This window comes from Mustela erminea, chromosome 17, assembly GCF_009829155.1.
Source record: "Mustela erminea isolate mMusErm1 chromosome 17, mMusErm1.Pri, whole genome shotgun sequence".
Taxonomy (NCBI): Eukaryota; Metazoa; Chordata; class Mammalia; order Carnivora; family Mustelidae; genus Mustela; species Mustela erminea.
The window spans coordinates 4242919-4262805 of record NC_045630.1 but is presented as its reverse complement, the minus strand read 5'-3'; the positions used below and the strand labels follow the sequence as shown (position 1 = coordinate 4262805).

Below are 19887 nucleotides of genomic sequence, written 5' to 3'. Positions count from 1 at the left end.
GAAACTAAAAAGATATCTAAAAATTAAACACTGAATAAGAAGAGAGATGACAGAGATTAGAAGAATATCTCTCACTATAATTCCCTCACCCTTTTGAAATACCTTTATGGATCTGAACCATGTGAACATTTACTAAGCTTTTAAATTACACCCTTAAAAGAAAATTAGTATCTACCCATAGGTCCAGACGGTTTTATAACTGAATTCCACACTTACAAGATACCTAATGGTATAAGGTTAGAAGTGATGTCTTCAAAATAAGGAATAACAAGGTCTTTACCAGCACATAATGACAAAAAGAAAGTAAAATCGATGAAAAGGATTAAAAAAATTTTTTTAAAAAGAAAAATTTGTAGGGATGATATAATTTTCTACACAGAAATCCCAAGAAAAATCTGCCTATTATTAAAAAAGAGAATATAAAAGGATAGCTGCATATAAGGTCCATATATAAAAAACTGGACATCTATATACAATAAATCGTAATTTTTTTTTAATTATTTGAGAGAGAGAACACGCACATGAGTGTGAGCAGGGGGTGGGGGTGGGGCAGAGGGAGAGGAGACGGAATCTCCAAGCAGACTCCTCAGCTGAGCGCAGAGCCCAAAATCAAGAAATGGCCAATTACCTGACCGAGCCACTCAGGCACCCCAAGCCCAGCGAGTACTCTTCTGACTGTTGTTCTAAATTCTTGTTCAGATACACTCCTTGTTAACGGTTTTGAGCAAATTCCTGGCTGTGATTTCTTCTTGATATTCCTTTGGGGAAAATTCCTCTGTTTTGTCATTTTGTCTAGGTTTCTGTCCTTTGCATATTATGAGAGCTTGTCATGTTTCCTGCTCCTGAGTCATGTTATTATTAAGGACACTTCAGGTAGTGTTTCTGGTATGTGCTGTGTGCACTCTGCTGCTGGGTTTGGCTGTTCTTTCCTACAAGTCTGTCCTGCTCTGCAGAGGTCCTCCCTGCTTGCAGTGGGGAGTGCCTGGACCTTTTAACTAGGTATGCTTTGATCTGTTTGTTTAGATAAGCCTGATTAAAAAAAAAAAATTATCTAAACAGAAAAATGGAGACGGAAGAATGAACCCATTCAACACACCATATATTAAAAAAAATTCCACTGGGACTAAAAACCTAAAGGTGAAAGGTTAATTTTTCTCTAGAATTTAAAAACCTGACATCTTCTCCTTTTTCTTTTTCTTTTCTTTTTTAATTTTTGAGATTTTATTTATTCATTTGACAGACAGAGACCACAAGTAGGCAGAGAGACAGGCAGAGAGAGAGAGGAAGAAGCAGGCTCCCCGCTGAGCAGAGAGCCCGATGCGGGGCTCGATCCCAGGACCCTGGGATCATGACCTAAGCCAAAGGCAGAGGCTTTAACCCACTGAGCCACCCAGGCACCCCCCCCCTTTTTTTTGAGAGAGGTTAAGTTCAACTAAGTTCAATTAAATTGTTTATTTAATAATTCCACACTTTACCTCTGATTTACACTGTACCTTTATCAAAAAGTTTCCTTATGAGCAGGGGTTTCTTTCTGTACTCCCTATTCTGTTCCACTGATCAGTTTATCACCATGTGCAGTAACATCACACTTCAATTAGCTTTCTGGATCTGAGTGTCAGGTAGGGCAAGTTTTTGCATCATATTCTTCAGGACCATCTTGGCTACTCTTCTGCTTCTGCTTTTTTCTTATTAATTTCAGACTTATCCTGCTGAATTCCCTAAATGTCATGATGAATTTTGTTTGAAATTTTACTGAATCAGATGACTTATATATTGAGTTTTCTTATGTATAAACAGGACATATCCTTTTTTGTCTTTTAATGTCTTTCAGTAAGATTATTTTTAAAAATTTTCATTTAAGTATTATATATCTTGTTAAATTCATTTCTGGGCAGCTATTTATCTGCTGCAATCGAAAATATATTTTTAAAAATTGGATTTTGTTGGGACACCTGGGTGGCTCAGTGGGTCAAGCAGCCAGCTATTGATTTCAGCTCAGATCATAATCTCAGGGCCCTGGGATCAGACCCTGTGTTGGGCTCCATGCTAACTGAGGAGTCTGCTTAAGACTTCTCTTTCTTCCTCTGTCCCTCCCCTCTCTCTTTTACTCAAATATATTAATTTTAAAAAAGACTAGATGGGCTTGAAAAAACATAGAAGACACCAGAGAAAACTTACTGCAGAGATTTAAAACCATAAAAACTAGTCAGGCAGAAAAAAAAAAGTTCTACAACGGAGATGCTGCAAGACTGACTGAATGTAATCACAATGATGAGAGAAAAACAGAGGAATAAATAGGTGAAATACAAGATAAAATTATGGCAAATAATGAAGATGAAAAAAAGAAGGAAGAAAACTAGTAGATCATGAATACAGACTTAGGGAACTTAGCAATTCCATAAAACACAATAATATCCTTATCACAGGAGTCCCAGAAGAAAAGCAGGAAAAAGGAGCAGAAAGTTTATCTGAGGAAATTATGGCCCCCAATTTTCCTAATCTGGGGAAGGAAATGTATTCAAGTCCAAGACTCAAAGAGAACTCCCCTGAAAATTAACAAACAGGTCAACACCAAGACATATCACAGTAAAACTTGCAAAATACAAAGACAAAGAGAGAATTCTGACAGCACCTAGGGACAAAAGGCCTTAAACTACAAAGGTAGACACGTAAGGTTAGCAGCAGACCTGCCCAAAGAAACTTGGCAGGCCAGAAGAAAGTGGCATATATTCAACACACTAAATTCAACACACCAAAACCACCAAAAATACTCTATCCAGTAAGGCTAGCATTCAGAATAGCAGCAGAGATAAAGAGTTTCCAAGACAGCAAAAATTAAAGGAGTTCATGAACACTAAACTAGCTCTACAGGAAATATTAAAGGGGACCATCTGAGCAGGAAAAAGAGACCAAAAGCAACAAAGACTATATTCAGACTATCACTCTGAATATAAATGGACTCAATGCTCCAATCAAAAGACAAAGGCTATCTGAATGGTTTAAAAAAAAATAAAAACCAAAGACCCACTGATATGCTGCTTACAAGAGACTCATTTTACACCCAAAGATCTCTCCAGATTAAAAGTGAAGGGGTGGAGAACCATCTATCATACTAACAGATGTCAAAGGAAACTGGAGTAGCCATAAGATAAACTAGATTTTAAACCAAAGAGTGTAATAAGAAATGCAGAAGGGCACTATATCATTAAGAGATCTATTCAACTAGAAGATTTAACACTTGTAAATATTTATGCCCCCACCGTGGGAGAAGCCAAGTATATAAATCAATTAATGACAAACTTAAACTCACTGACAATAATACAATATTAGCTGGGGAATTGGAACACCCCACTTACAGCAATGGACAGATCATCTAAACAGAAGATCAATGAGGAAACAATGGCTTTGAATGACAGAGTGGATCAAATGGACTTAACAGAACATTCAGAACATTTAGTGCTAATGTAGCAGAATACACACTCCTCTCAAGTGCACATGGGTCACTCTCCAGAATACATCACATGCTGGGTCACAAATCAGGTCTCAGTAAGTACAAAGATTGGTATCACACCATGCATATTTTCAGACCATGGCACTATGAAACTGGGAGTCAACTACAAGAAGAAATTTGGAAAAGACCACCAATACACGGAGGTTAAATAATAACCTACTAAAGAATGAATGGGTTAACCAGGAAATTAAAGAAAAAATTTTAAAAATACATGGAAGCAAATGGAAATGAAAACACAACAGCTTTCATTTCCACCTTTGAGATGCAGCAAAGGTAGTCAGTCATGAGAGAGAAGTATCTAGCAATACAGGCCTTCCACAAAAAGCCAGAAAAGTCTCAAATATACAATCTAACATTATACCAAAAAGAGATGGAAAAAGAAGAGCAAATAAAGCCTAAAGCCAGAAGAATGGAAATAATTAAAGATTAAAGCAGAAATAAATGATACAGAAATTTTTAAAAACTGTAGAACAGGTGAATGAAAGTAGGAGCTGGTTCTTTGAAAAATTAACAGAATTGATAAACCCTTAGCCTGACTTACCAAAAAAGGAAAGAGAAAGGACCCAAATAAATAAAATGAGGAATGAAAGAGGCCAGATCATAACCAACACTGCAGAAACACAATTACAGGAGAGTGTATTATGAGTAATTACATTCCAATAAACTGGGCAATCTGTAGGAAGTGCATAGATCCCTAGAAACATATAAATCACCAAAACTGAACCAGAAGAAATAGAAAACTTGAACAGACACATAACCAGCAAAGAAACTGAATCAATAATCACAAATTAACCAACAAATAAGAGTCCAGGGCCAGATGGATTCCCAAGGGTAATTCTACCAACCATTTAAAGAAGAATTACTATCAATTCTTCTGAAACTATTCCAAAATAAAGAGAAATGGAAGGAAAACTTCCAAACTTATTCTACAAAGCTGAAAACAGAACTACCCTATGACCCAGCAATGCACAAAAATACAGATTCGAATGGGGTATATGCACCTCAATTCAGCATTATCAACAACAGCCAAACTATGTAAAGAGCCCATTCCATTCAACTGATGAATGGATAAAAAAGATGTGGTATAATATATACAATGGAATATTACTGAGCCATCAAAAAGAATGAAATATTGCCATTTGCAACAACATGGATAGAACTAAAGTGCAAAATAAGTCAGCTAGAGAAAGACAAATACCATATGATTTCACTCATATATGGAATTTAAGAAACAAAACAGATGAAGATAGGGGAAGGGAAAGTAAAATGAGATAAAAACAGAGGAAGGAGAACGATAAGCAACTCTTAACTATAAAAAACAAACAGGTTGCTCAGGTTGCTCAAGGGCAGGTGCTTTGGGGGGATGGGATCAATGGGTGATTGGCATCCAGGAGGGCACCTGTGAGGAGCACTGCATGTTGTATATAAGTGATGAATCACTAAAGTCTACTCCTGAAACCAATACTATTACATGTTAGCTAGCTTGAATTTAAATAAAAACAAAAATAGTGAAGAAAGTTTTGAGGAAGATGAGGTATAAACTTATTCCACCAGATTTTAAGACTTATAAAACTACAGTAAGACTGTGTGGTCTTAATATACCTTGGGAGAATTAACCTACTTAAATGAGGTGATATCAATTAAAGGTGCCCTGAAGTTCAATTATACAGTGAAAAGATACATATATATGAATGAGCAAAAACTAAATATACAGTAAACACATATACTAGTTTGGCAGAAACATTAAAATTACAAATAGGTAGCTATGACTCCTTCATATAACTGGATCCCAGCATGTTTCTGTTTGAAACACAAAATTATGGAACATAAAAACTCAAGCTGTTACTGACTACAGAGGCTCCTACAAATAAAAACAAAAACCTCAAAATAACACTTGAATTATAATTTCAGATGATCATTTCTTCAAATCCAATTTATGACACAGGGAAAAATAAACTTTTAAATTATCCTTAAATACCCTTAAATAATTTGTGGTGTAAATGTACCACAAGGAGTGAAGGCCAAGAACAGAAAATAAGCATCATCTTTAAAGTTTAAAGAGTTTCTCCTCAAATTAAAAAAAAAAAAAAAAAATCAATATATGTATTTTTAGTAAATCAATATGATGGCAGTGACATCTCAATTCTTTTTTGAACAGCTGCTTTTGAGCAATTAAATCAAATAATCTAATAAAACTGTTGGTATATCACACATTATTTTCCTCCATAAATCTGTTCCTTTGCCTATATTCTTACTTAGTTAATGGCAGAGTCATAGATCCACGTAGGAGTCAAAACCCTGGGAGATTTGCTAGATAACTCTCTCCACATCCAATTACTAAACAAGAGCTGCCAATTTTATCTGCTACAGTCTCTTTCAGATCTCCCTCTCTTCTGTACCTAACACTGCCAATACAGGTTCCTAACTGGTGTCCTTGCTCCCAACTGCATTCTGCTGTAGGCCATCCTTTGAGAACCAGCCTTCTTAAAACTCCAGTGAAATCGTGTCACTTCCTTACTTAAACACTTCCCTCCATGGTCTCTAACAAACTTTAAAAAATTTTAAGCTAAGTATACACAGAATTTGATGGTCTGGCTACTGGTCTAAATCTCCGGTCTCCTCGTCCACAATTACTCTAGGTTCACTTTTATTCTTATCATGATTAAATTAACTTCTTCAGGTTGCTTTTACTTATAGCTGCCCATAAGAAATACACTCCTTTTGGGGCACCTCGGTGGCTCAGTGGGTTAAGCCTCTGCCTTCAGCTCAGATCATGATCTCAGGGTTCTGGGATCGAGTCCCGCATCAGGCTCTCTGCACAGCAGGGAGCCTGCTTCCCCCTCTCTCTGCCTGCCTCTTTGCCTACTTGTGATCTCTGTCTGTCAAATAAAGAAGGAAAAATCTTTATTAAAAAAAAAAAAAAGAAAGAAAGAAATATACTCCTTTTAGCACTGTTCTCTTATTCTTACAATTCCTGCATACCTCTCCCTCGTATGTGACTTCCTATGAATCCTCCAAGATTCAGCTCAGGAATTAGTTCTTCTAGGAAGACCTCTCTCGTCCTGTCACAGTTACATACCATCTCAGTTCCTATCATAACCTTACAGCAATACTTGTTATACTATTTTGTAATTATTTGGCTAGACCTATTTTTTGTCTGTGGCTGTGACTTTTTTAAAAGGAAAGGTATTTTGTATTCAATTCTGTAACCCAGGACCTAAGGTAATTACAGTACCAGCACCTATCAATCATAAATGCTTTTTAAGTGACTAGAGGAACAAATCAATCTAATCCTAACATAAAAGCTTCACATAATATGTACACACATGGAATGCATGTTATTAAATTTTATGTTACTTACCAAATCTTGGTGCTGCAAGGATTCAACATGTAAAGATCCATATTTTCTATAAGAATAGCAGATGTGCTCTATTTTAAAAAGGGGGAAGGGAATAAATTACTTAAGGAAAAATATTTCAACTCTAAAGATTTCTAGGATTTCTGTATTTTTAGATGTTAAAATACAAAGATTCTAAAATACTTAAGGCATAGAAGAAGGCATAAAAATGACTAAAATTTACGGATTATGTCTACAGTGTTAAGACAGCCTTATAACAAAACATTTTAAATTAAATGTCCGTTACTATAAAGGAAAAACGATTTTCTACTAGCTATTTTCTTTTTAAAACTTCAAACACGTTTTAAGTTAAAAAAAAGGATGAATGCCCTTCAGTGGATGGAGATAAATATTAATATTATTCAGCGCTAGAAAGAAATGAGCTTTCAAGCCAGGATAAAACTTAAATGCTCATTACTACATTGAAAGAAGCTAATCTGAAAAGGCTACATACAGTATGAATGCGACTGCATGACATTCTGGAAAGACAAATCGAGGAAGATAGTAAACAGACTGGCGGTTGAGGGGAGGGATGAAAGATGAACAGGCGGAGCACAGAGGATTTTAGGGCAGTAAAAATAGTCTGTATGATACTATAATGACTGATACATGACATTACACGTTTGTTTAAACCCACAGGCTGTATGAGAAGAGTGAACCTAAGGTGGTGATAATGTGTCAGTGTAAGTGAATCAACTGTAGCAAATGCATCACTCTGGTGGGAAGTAAGTTGATAACAGAGGAGGGTAAGTGTGTGGGGGTAAGGGAAATGGAAGAAATCTCTGTACCTTTCTCTCAGTTTTGTTGTGAACCTTAACAGCTCTAAAAAAACAAAGTCTTTGAAAGAAATAGAAAAGGTGCAATGTATCAACCAATATAACTAAGAATTCATACAAGATAATGTCTTTAAAAGCATAATCCTATATTTATCAGAGAATCAGGAAAACAGCTCACATTAAAATATAGTTCTCAGCAAACTGATGCCTTTATTTAATAAAGTTACTAGTATCCTACAAGTATAGAAGAATTTTATAGTTGAGTACCTTAGCTTCTGGATTAGCTGCCAAAATTTTGGCACCACATTCTACTGAGGCATAATTATTTCGATTTTTCTGCACTTTTTTTGTTGCATGTAGACCTCCATTAGAAGATGGATGCATTGACTGACCTGCAGACAAACCTTATTATAAACATATATATATGATGATTATGATTTAAAATACTCCCAGCGAACAATGATCCAAAAACAATACTGAAGAATAGGTTTTAATGCTTAAGAGAGTATTTTTTTTTAAATTAAGAAATTCAAAATGCTTTACCTCATTGGCTTTAAAATACATCCCCAAACCAAATTAATTACAAAAATCTGCATTACTTCATTTATGTCTAAATAATACTCAAAATGAAGCTTATCCATGATAATCAAAATATTGTGCATACAATATTTTACTAAGGATAAATGCTATCCTTCTAACATTAAGAATTTTTAATTCTGAGACTTTCTTTACAATAAGAAACTGTAATACCCCAATCCAACTCTATTTACAGTTTAAAGCTTTATGACTTGAAAGTTTCATTCATATCCCAGACAAGCCCCCACAAAAATGAAAAACAACAGTTTCTATGCAATTTACCTCTTATAAACTGAAATGAAAAGTACTGCCCTGCCTTATTTATCTTATTTTTTCCTCATTTAATAATTTACAAGAATGGATTTTAATTAAGATTAAAACTATATAATTATACACAGGTAAATAGCATATGTTGTTAATTACACATCTTAGTAACTTTCACCTTTAAAGTTTTCAAAAGTTTTATTTTACCAACTATGGAGAGAAATGCATTATTTAAACCCTGCCCTAAAATAAATAAATAAATAAGAATCACAAGTGCTTCCATACTTTTCTCTTTTTCTACTTCCATAACTTTCTTCTTCCATTCATCAAATGTTGGTATATCTTCTGGGTCTTTGGGACTTGTTACAGATGTATGGTCAATTTCTCCTGGTTTTGTATAATCAGAACTCTGAAAGAAATGTGAAGAATACAGAGAAAACAGATTAATAAATTATAAAAGTATATACAAATGTTTATGTGAAATTAAAGTTCAGTTTTATAGCTGATAGACAGTATTTTTTTTTAAAAAAAAAGAAATATAAAAAGTTTTGGTTTACTTAGAAGTTGAGTTTCTCTTGAAAAAACTGAAATCTTCTACCTAAGCACCACAAGATGTATTCCTTCACATTAGCAATTTAAGTATAGCTTATAAAAAAATATTATATCCTAAGCAATTACTTACACACAAAACTGTACAAATACTGTACTTGTAATGCATCCATCTTAAAATTTAAGTTAAAGTAATATATGCACTGAAGAAAGCTAACTAATTTTAGATGTAGCATATAGTTTCCAAAACATCATTGACATGCATTACTATTCCATAAATATTTAAGGTGGATTTAAAAACATAAAGAAGGGGCGGCTGGGTGGCTCAGTGGGTTAAAGCCTCTGCCTTCGGCTTGGGTCATGATCTCCGGGTCCTGGGATCGAGCCCCGCATCGGGCTCTCTGCCTGCCTCTCTGCCTACTTGTGATCTGTCAAATAAATGAATAAAATCTTTAAAAAATAAATAAATAAATAAATAAAAACATAAAGAAACACAAAGAGTCTAATGAAAAACAAAGCTTTTTAAAGAAAGTATACAAAAATGTTCATATATAAAAGGATTTAACAAGGTAAAGAAAGAATAAATCATTTTTAAAAAGGCTGATAACGTTTGGTTGGATTAAAATTTAAAATTAAATGTATTAAAAAATCATAAACTGCATGGTCCAATAAGCCACAAGCTGAAAGCAGGGGCAATATATGCTACTAATAAAGGACTACTACCAACTGAGGACTGCCTACAGTCAATAATGGAGGAGATGAACAATAAATTCAGCAAAGAGAAAATACAAAATGCTCAATCTCAGTAATAATTGGGAGAATGCAAATGAAAACCAGAGATACTGAATTAATTATACCCATCTGATGGAGTTTTAAGCATGGCATGTCTGTGGAACCATGGGACATCTATTAGACTGCTGAAGGGGGTCCAAAATTTAGCAAAATTAGGGGTGCCTGGCTGGCTCAGTCAGAAAAACATGCAACTCCCAATCTTGGGGTCCTGAGTTCAAGCCCCAAATCAGGTCTATGGATTACTTAAATAAATAAACCTAAAAAAATTTTTAGCAATATTAAGATGTGCAATATGAGTGAAAACATGCACATGTACCTAAGAAAATATGCATCAGAATGCTTACCGCAGCATTGACTGTAATATAAAAAATTAGAAACAACCTAAATATCCACTAATTGAAGACCAGATAAACTGTGGTAGTGAAATACAACACTGCAAACAATGAATGGACAAATCTCAAAAACAATGGTGAGTAAAATGATATTTAAAGCAGGAAGATACCATTTTATATTGTTTCAAAATATGCCAAATAATAGTATGTACTGTTTCTAATCATGCAGTTTTGAAAAAAGTTTAAAAACACGTTCTTAAACACACACACACACACACACACACACACACACACACACACTGAATTTGACATAGGTGTTCTATCTGAAGAGAAGAAATATAATCGGAGAAAGGCACACAATTTAATTTGTCATTTTTTCCATAAGCTGAATAATATATGTAAAGATGCTCATTCCATTATTTAATAATTTCTATATTCTTAGAACAATGCATAAACATATTTATTAACAGTTCCCTGAGAAGTGTACAACATCTATTTAGACAACTTACTCTGGTAAGTCTCATATAATATACACATGCTATACACAGAAGGGCACATGTTTGAGAGCTAATACTAATACTTGCTACATGAAAGCACAATCTTAAGGACTGAGCCTAGTATATAAGAATTAGACTAACACACTAGTTTATAAGAATTACACAAATACAAAGCCCCATAATCTTCCCCTGGGAAGACAGCAAACGGGATCCCATACAATCTCAATCTCGGAGTGTTCTGCTGAACAAGCTGACTGAGTAAAAAAAAGTATGTGGCTACTAAAAAAAAATACATAGCAAAAGTAAGATTAAAGAGCTAATATTACCATTAATTAAAAAATTAAATAAAAACCTAGTTTGAACACAGTGAGAAAATAAGCAAAAGGCACATATACATAAAAATTAACCTATCTGAGTACTTAAAAACAAAGCCCAAATACTAAAATACAACACAAAGTAGAGGGACATACATACGCTTTTGAGGCACAAAGCATTCACCATCACTTCTTAACAACAAACAAGAGAACTAAACAATACAAAAAAAACACTTGGTAAAGCACTGTCTCTCAGTATGGCAAAGACTGTCTTCCAGACTCCTTTTTTTTTTTTTTTTAAAGATTGTATTTATTTATTTGACAGAGAGAGAGAGCACAAGCAGGCAGAGAGGCAGGCAGAGAGAGGGGGGGAAGCAGGCTCCCCGTTGAGCAGAGAGCCTGACGCGGGGCTCGATCCCAGGACCCTGAGACCATGACCTGAGCTGAAGGCAGAGGCTTAACCCACTGAGCCACCCAGGCACCCCTGTCTTCCAGATTCTTGAGGTAACAGCAATGACACAAAGAACGTGCATCAGAAAAAAAAACCTCTCCAGTTACACAAACTTAACTGGGAAGAATTATCCTGAACTAGGCAACACACAAAACTATTAAGATATCTCATAATGTGCTCATTATCTGATAATTTTCCCAGGATACTAATATAGTTAAAAATTACACCATTTTGCCTATTAGCACAAACTCACAAACCATTTTTATATCCTAGGTAATGAAGAGTAGTTTCAGTCCGCTAATGGTTAAGGAGAACAAGCAAAACTGGCTTCCATGCTTAAATTTTACATCTGATACTTAAATACCGCCAGAGAAGATATTTTTGTAATGTTTGTCTAATTTTATTTATGGACAACTGAACTGTAACATATGCTTGATTTGATTTCATTGGGAAAATTAGTTCCTTCAAGATGGTGGGCTACAAAATGTTGAGCTCCTATAACTATAAGAAGCATCATAAAAACAGCTGGTACAGTGATAGTAAAGTCTCTAGAAGGAAGTTTAGTTAGTTCTAAGTATAAATTCACTGAAAATGCATGAAAAGAGTAGGTAGAGAACAGAAGATCTAAATTAAAAAGGAACAAATATGGACATGGTACTCAGTACTTTGAACTACTCTTTGGTTTTGCACGTTTTACATGGAGTGGACTTCATCTCTATTACCCAGTTATTTTATTTTTTTTTAAAGATTTTATTTATTTATTTGACAGACAGAGATCACAAGCAGGCAGAGAGGCAGGCAGAGAGAGAGAGAGGAGGAAGCAGGCTCCCTGCTGAGCAGAGAGCCCGATGTGGGACTCGATCCCAGGACCTGAGATCATGACCTGAGCCGAAGGCAGAGGCTTAACCCTCTGAGCCACCCAGGCGCCCCTACCCAGTTATTTCTTATTGAAGTAGGCCTAGACTTCTCGATCATCATTTCTTCAAGAAACTCTGCTTTGGCCTCTATATGAAGTCAAAGCAGAACTCCAAAGGAGGAAGGAAAGTAAAACTGCCACATGGGCACAGTGTAATTGTAAAACTCATACTATTCAATGTAAGCTGTATTCTGCACACAACTAAAAAAATGTAAAAATGTCTCTTTAAAATAATTCTGGGTCAAGAGCCCAAATTTAACATTGCATATGAAATTAAACTTATATTCTGAAGATACCTGAATTTAATAATCATAGCTTCTTCCATAAAGCTCTCCAAGAAACTGCTTAAGCGAAAAAACTGCTATCAAACAGCTGACGGTAGAGAAAACGACTACAACAAGACAGCTCATACATGGAACCACTATATATAAATGATATACTGGCGAGAGTACCAGAAGGAACCACTTGCTCTCAGGGACCGCAGGTCACCTCAGTTCCATAGTCCTCATTAATTACTCAATCCCTGATTTTGTGGCAAATATGGTTAGCAAACTACAAGGTTAGCTAGTAATAAAGATGTATATAATAAAGTAGGAACAGTGCAAGTTATAGACCTACCTCATTTTTTAAATTATCTGAAGCATTCAGTGCAGATTTTGGATCACCATTAGCCTGATCACTTGCTGAAACTTTTGATTCAAATTCTGATTTTGTTATTTTTCCTTTGCCATGTGAAGATGACACATTTTCTATATGCTGACCAACAAGGCTATTTGAAACCAAAAAGACATATTAAAAAAAAATAAGCTGAATGGCAAGTTTATGTAATCTAAAACTGTTACAATTTTCACATACAAAATAAACCAAGAAAAAAGCACAAAGGGATGAGCTTTCTCCCAATCATAAAGCAGAATTAAGCACACAAAAATACATTCAAACATGACACTGCTATTATTACGGAATTACACAAGAGGCAAATAACAGCTCACCCCCACCTTTCAGGTGGACCGACAAAGGCAGGCTGGTCAACAGGAGCATTCGCTTCAAGGACCTCACCAACATCACAATCAGTTTCAGACTGCTCAGTTTCACTTGGTTTGGCTATAGGAATAGTACCAGATTTTTCTATTTCACTAAAAACAGAAACAAAAAAAGACAATCTAGCAATTCAATGAACATAATGTGGCATAAGTTAAAAATTGTATTAGTGAGCAAAGTAAGTCAAGCAGAGAAAGACAATTCTATCATATGATATGATAAAGACAACTATCATAGGATCTCCCTGATATGAGAAGTAGAGATGCAACATGGGGGGTATGGGGGGTAGGAGAAGAATAAATGAAACAAGATGGGATCAGGAGGGAGACAAACCATAAGTGACTCTTAATCTCACAAAACAAACTGAGGGTTGCTGGGGGGAGGGGCGTTGGGAGAGAGGGATCAGGAGAGGGGGATGGGGTTATGGACACTGGGGAGAGTATGTGCTATGGTGAGTGCTGTGAAGTGTGTAAACCTGGCGATTCAAAGACCTGTAACCCTGGGGATAAAAATACATTATATGTTTGTAAAAAATTTTTAAAAAAAATTTTTAAAAATTGTATTAGTGATTTTCAAAACATAATCTAAACCAGAGAAGAATGCTTTATAGTTTTACAGGTTATTTTTCAAGAATTTACTTGTTTTAGGTCATGTAAAGTGAACTGCTAACTCTTGACCTGTTAATGGCTTTGGTTGTTAAATAGGTAATTACCAAATGTTAAAACAAAAATCATAGCTTAGTATTTGGTCTCATAAAAAATAAGATTTTAAATTTATTTATGTATTTATTTAATAGAGAAAGAGAAGGAGAGCACACCAGCACATGTAAGCAGGGACAGGAGGGGCAGAGGGAGAGGGAGAGAGAACCCGAGTATGGAGCCCAACTTGGGGCTCAATCTCATGACTCTTGAGATCATGACCTGAGCTGAAATCAAGAGGTGGATGCTTAACTGACTGAGCCACCCAGATGCCCTTAAGATTTATTTTAACTGCATCTTCTCCAATGTTTCTTTTTTGTTAGTATAGTCTACCGGTATTATAGTTGTTGCCTATAGTATCAAAAAATAACCTACTTTTTTCCTGCTTTGTTGAAGATTATTTGACCAAGGAGTTGCGGGACTCTCTACTCTGTTCCATTGGTCTATGTGCCTGTTTTTGTGCCAGTACCATGCTGTCTTGGTGATCACAGCTTGGTAGTAAAGCTTGAAATCAGGCAAGATGATACCCCAATTTTCTTTTTCTTTTTCAACATTTCCTTAGCAATTTGGAGTCTTTTCTGGTTCCATATACATTTTAGGATTGTTTGTTCCAGCGCTCTGAAAAATGCCGGTGAAATTTTTATTGTGATGGCACTGAAAGTATAGATTGCTCTGGGCAGTACAGACATTTTAACAATGTCTCGTTCTTCTGATCCATGAACATGGAATGATTTTCCACCTTTTTGTGTCTTCTTCAATTTCTTTCATGAGTGTTCTGTAGTTCAAGTACTGATCCTTCACCTCTTTGGTCAGGTTTATTCCTAGGTATCTTATGGTTCTTGGTGCCATAGTAAATAGAATCGATCCTCTAATTTCCCTTTCTATGTGTTCACTGTATAAGAAAGCAACTGATTTCTGTGCACTGAGTTCGTATCCTGCCACATTACTGAATTGCTGTATGAGTTCTAGTAGTTTGGGGATGGAGTCTTTTCGGTTTTCCATATAAAGTATCATGTCATCTTCAAAGAGAGAGTTTGACTTCTTTGCCAATCTGAATACCTTTAATTTCTTTTTGTTGTCTGATTGCTGTTGCTAGGACTTCTGGTACTTTGCTGAATAGTGGTGAGAGTAGGCATCATTGCCCTGTTCCTAATCTCAAAGGGAAGGAAGGATGTCAGTTTTTTCCCACTGAGAATGATATTCTCTGTGGGTTAATAGATTTTAGGAAGTTGAAGAATGTTCCCTCTATCCCTATACTTTGAAGAGTTTCAATCATGAATGGATGCTGTATCTTGTCAAATGCTTTTTCTGCATCAGTTGAGAGGACCTGTGGTTCTTCTCTCTTCTCTTATTGATTTGTTCGATCACCTCAATTGCACTACTGGGTATTTACCCCAAAGATACAGATGAAGTGAAAAGGGCCATCTGTACCCCAACGTACATTGCAGCAATGGCCACAGTTGCCAAACTGTGGAAAGAGCCAAGATGCCCTTCAACAGACAAATGGATAAAGAGGATATGGTCTGGGGTGCCTGGGTGGCTCAGTGGGTTAAAGCCTCTGCTTTCAGCTCAAGTCATGATCCCAGGGTACTGGGATCAAGCCCTGCATCGGGATCTCTGCTCAGCGGGAGGCCTGCTTCTCTTCTTCTCTCTCTGCCTACTTGTGATCTCTGTCTGTCAAATAAATAAATAAAATCTTAAAAAAAAAAAAAAAAAAAGATATGGTCCATATATACAATGGAACATTACGCCTCCATCAGAAAGGATGAATACCCAACTTTTGTATCAGCATGGATGGCACTGGAGGAGATTATGCTGAGTGAAATAAGCCAAGCAGAAAGAGTCGATTATCATATGGTTTCACTTACTTGTGGAGCATAAGGAATAACATGGAGAACAACAGGAGAAGGAAAGGAAAGGTGAATTGGGGGAAATCAGAGGGGGAGACGAACCATGAGAAGACTATGGACTCTGAGAAACAAGCTGAGGGTTTTGGAGGGGAGCGGGGTGGGGAGATGAGTGAGCCTGGTGGTGGGGATTAAGGAGGGCACGGATTGCATGGAGCACTGGGTGGGGTGCATAAACAATGACTCCTGGAACAGTGAAAACATAAAATTAAATTTTAAAAAATAATCTAGTATCTCAAAACATTTCACTAAGTTCTTAAGGCACTTTGAGAATTTTTTAAAAATACTCTAATTCTCCCTTACTCACTTCCAATTCGCTAGGCAGTCATGTTCAGTATAACGGGAAAGTGAGATGTACTGTTCAGATATGTAGTATCTAGCCTTAAATTCTTCCTGGAGTAAGTATTTTAAAAGTTTTAAATACTAAAAATTATTCAAATAAGTAGTTACTTGAACAAGCAGAACCTCACTTTATGTGATGTAGAGATTTCATGGCTGAGAGCTAATCAACTTCAGTGAGTTTGAAAGAAGAATAAATACTCATTACCTCAAAAGATCATTACATTAAAATAAAATAAAAACACAAAACACAGGCATCGTAACTTAAGTCTGCTATATAGCCTAAACTTCAAATCTGAGTTTCAAGCTGCCTTATCTTATAAAGACTTTTTTCTATGACTACATAATGAGATTCTCTTTTTTTCTTTATAATAACTTACTCAAGCTTTGAGATTGGAGTGATCTCTGAGGTAGATGAGCTGGAAATATTTTCAATGTTTTCACTGCCCACAACTACACTGGAAGAATCTTCATGTAGGTCAATTGTAGGGAGTGTCTCAATCACAGATGGACTTAAGTTATTTGACTCCATATTCTGTTTAAAAAAAAAAGTTAAATTAAATGTTGAGATTAATTATTCTCTTTAGCTATACAGGATTTTATAAATGTATGCCTCAAAAGTGACAGTATCAAGAATGTACTTTTATAAAAATCCTGTCTTCCAACATTACCCCTCAAAGCTCCAGACATTTTTTACGGCATTTCACAAACTAGGACAAAGGAGCTTGCCTTTCTTCTTTCCTATTTTCTATAAGGACCATATATATTTCCCTCTTTAATGCTAGTAGCAACATAGAAATCATATTTAAATATACAAAACAGTACAACACATACTTATTGCCCAGAGCAGTTGAGAAGATCATGTGCATCAATAAACAACAACAAGGGCATGTACAAGTAACATTACAATACACCAAATGATTCTCACTGAGGGCTTCTTCAGTCCGTGGATGCTCTGGGCCATTCACTCCTCCAAAACAAAATCTGACATCTACCGATTAACACTCATATTTGAAACCTCTATCAGAACATTCTCCCCCACAACCAACCCTAAATAGAACTATCCATCCCTCTTCCTCTATGCCTCTGTTGTTCTCTGTACAGACTTAATACAGCATCTGTAACACCTCAATTGCTTTATTTAGGTCTCCTTCTCTTTTTCAAGTAGACTATAAATGTCCTGTGTAAGAACTATGTTCTCTTGATGTTCATGTTCCCTAGCACACAGTAGTCACTTAACACTTATTAAGTGTGTATCAAGAGAGAGGTACTAAGGCTTGGTTCAAGGAAAAGAGAAACTAAAGACTATTATGGACTAGAAGAACTAGGACTTTTAAGGGAAAAAAAAGACCCAGCTGGGAGCAGAAAGAAAACTAAGGTAAGAATATGATTCATTTGGGAAATTATTTACACTGAAATGAAAAATTCACAGAGAAATGAAAATAGTTTGCATTTTATGGTGGAGGCCTTGAGAAAAGGAGTATTCTATTATTATCAAATATTATCATTTTAATATATATTCAATATTTAAAAAATTAATGAGATATTTTACTTTTTAACTAAGTCTTCAAAATCCAGTATATATTTAATACTTAAGTGAGTCTCAATTTGGACTAACTACATTTCCAGTGCTCAGTATGAACAGCACAGATGTGTACAATGCAGTAAGCACTTCAAAGTATTTGAGCAAGAGTATACCGTAACAAAAATTCTAGAGAATGAACAATGGCAGGATAGTCCTATAACCAGAAGGGCTACAGAAAACACTTTCTTATTCTTATAAACAAACATTTGACAAACATCTTCCAGGATCCAATAAAATGAAACTCACTATTTGTACTCAGATAGCCCAATTAAGTCATAAAACAGCTCTAACTGTGTTTAAAACAAAGAATTCTTCCTCATTTTGAGCTGAAGTTGGTTTTTGTTAGTATTTTGAGATACTTAGTTTTTTCTTGGTTCTTCTTCCTCCAGATCAAATATCCCTAGTTCCCTCAGCTATTCCTGATATTCAGTGGGTTCCAGATGTTTCAGCATTCTGGTGAGCTTATATTCTGGTCTAGTTTTTAACATCTTTCAAAAAATCTGATGTACAAAATGGAAAATAATATTCAGAATGTAATATAAGAAATATGTAAAATATATTTTAACCTATTATTAATTCATATTCCACACTGAGTGACAGAAGTTTGGTATCAGAATACTTTGTTTCACCTACAAATACTGTCTTTTGTTGTAAATTAGAAAAAATTTCCTGACATCTAAAAATCTGGAGAAAAAGATCCATTATAGCGAGCCAAAATGGAATCTAAGAAGATATAAGAACTTATACCCAAACTCTGATTACAAAAAAAATGGTCACATTACTAAATCTGTAATTTTGCATTTTCTCAAAACCAGCACTCTCAGCAGGTGAACAGTATTAAAGACAACTGCACAACAGTTCAAAAAGAAAAAGTAATAAAATACAATATGGTGACCAAACAGAAGTTTTCTATCTTGTGAAGCAGTTTTTAAAAGACTTATCATTAAAAATCAAAGCAGCATAGCTTACCTGTACATCCACAATGTAGTCATCTTTTAATTTATGTTCTTCTGGAGGAATAGGTAAGTTCGAACCCACTTTTTCTGGTAATTCGGCATTGAGAGGTCCCTCTCTTTCATCCTATATTGCAACAAAGAAAAAAGGGTAACTGATAAAACTGTTTCACAAAATAGTCCTAAGCAATATTATATACTTTATAACATATTCAACTGTTAATTACTTTTGTTTGTTCACATGCTTATTGTCCATCTTCCTGCATTACCTTCCTTGCCACCACACAAATGAGTTCAAGAGCCTTATTTGATTTCTTAATAAGCACTTAATAAGCACTTTAGTCCCACCATGCAGCAATGTGTTAGGGACACAGTAGGACTTCAGGAAATATCTAATAAATTAATGTACATATAGTTCTTTTACCATCTCTCTTTTGACACTGACTTTCAAGATTCCAGATACCTTCAAGTTTAAATGTATCTTCTAACATATGTTTCATAAAAGCAATATTCATATTCTTTAAGCCTTTATAACATATAACAGATACCTAAATTTGTGCAGAAAGAATATGTTTCCCCCTGCCGAATGCTTTGCTTATATTCATTCTCACATTTAGTCTTCAAATTTCTCATCAGAGATTACATCAAAGTTTTACAGACTGTGGGTAAAAGTATAAAAGTATATTCTTTTTAAAGAGATATTCAGCAACAGTCTTCAAAATTTTAAATGCTCCATCCCAGAAATAAATCCTACATGACTCCAATACTGAATAAACATCATGCCAACAACTCCAAGTATGTAATTATAAACTTACACTCACACACATGCACACACACAGCTGAGAAACAATGCAAAAGTCTGTCAATAAAGAAATATATCATAATTTATATGACAGAATAAAAATGTAGCCATCACAAAAATACTACAACATGAAAAGATGTTTACAGATGTCTATGAGATGTTATTGGGACAGAGGGGGAAGGCATTTGTA

At 35.3% G+C, this 19887-nt stretch overlaps 1 protein-coding gene across 4 annotated transcripts in view; it reads right to left on the bottom strand.

Annotated features, from left to right (window-relative positions):
• Nucleotides 1-19887, bottom strand: part of SUCO (SUN domain containing ossification factor) — a 94766-nt gene that overhangs the window by 43629 nt on the left and 31250 nt on the right. For 3 of the 4 annotated variants that reach the window (XR_004280029.1, XM_032317757.1, XM_032317758.1), the window contains 7 exons: nucleotides 18912-19022; nucleotides 16738-16892; nucleotides 13371-13508; nucleotides 12994-13144; nucleotides 8810-8933; nucleotides 7952-8088; nucleotides 6873-6940 (listed from right to left, as the gene is read on the bottom strand). Coding sequence is in view for 3 of the 4 variants with exons in the window: in XM_032317757.1 (XP_032173648.1) it covers nucleotides 6873-6940; nucleotides 7952-8088; nucleotides 8810-8933; nucleotides 12994-13144; nucleotides 13371-13508; nucleotides 16738-16892; nucleotides 18912-19022 (884 nt within the window). In the remaining variant the exon portion in view is untranslated. The remainder of the gene's footprint in view (nucleotides 1-6872; nucleotides 6941-7951; nucleotides 8089-8809; nucleotides 8934-12993; nucleotides 13145-13370; nucleotides 13509-16737; nucleotides 16893-18911; nucleotides 19023-19887) is intronic. The other variant, XM_032317756.1, reaches the window with a different exon arrangement.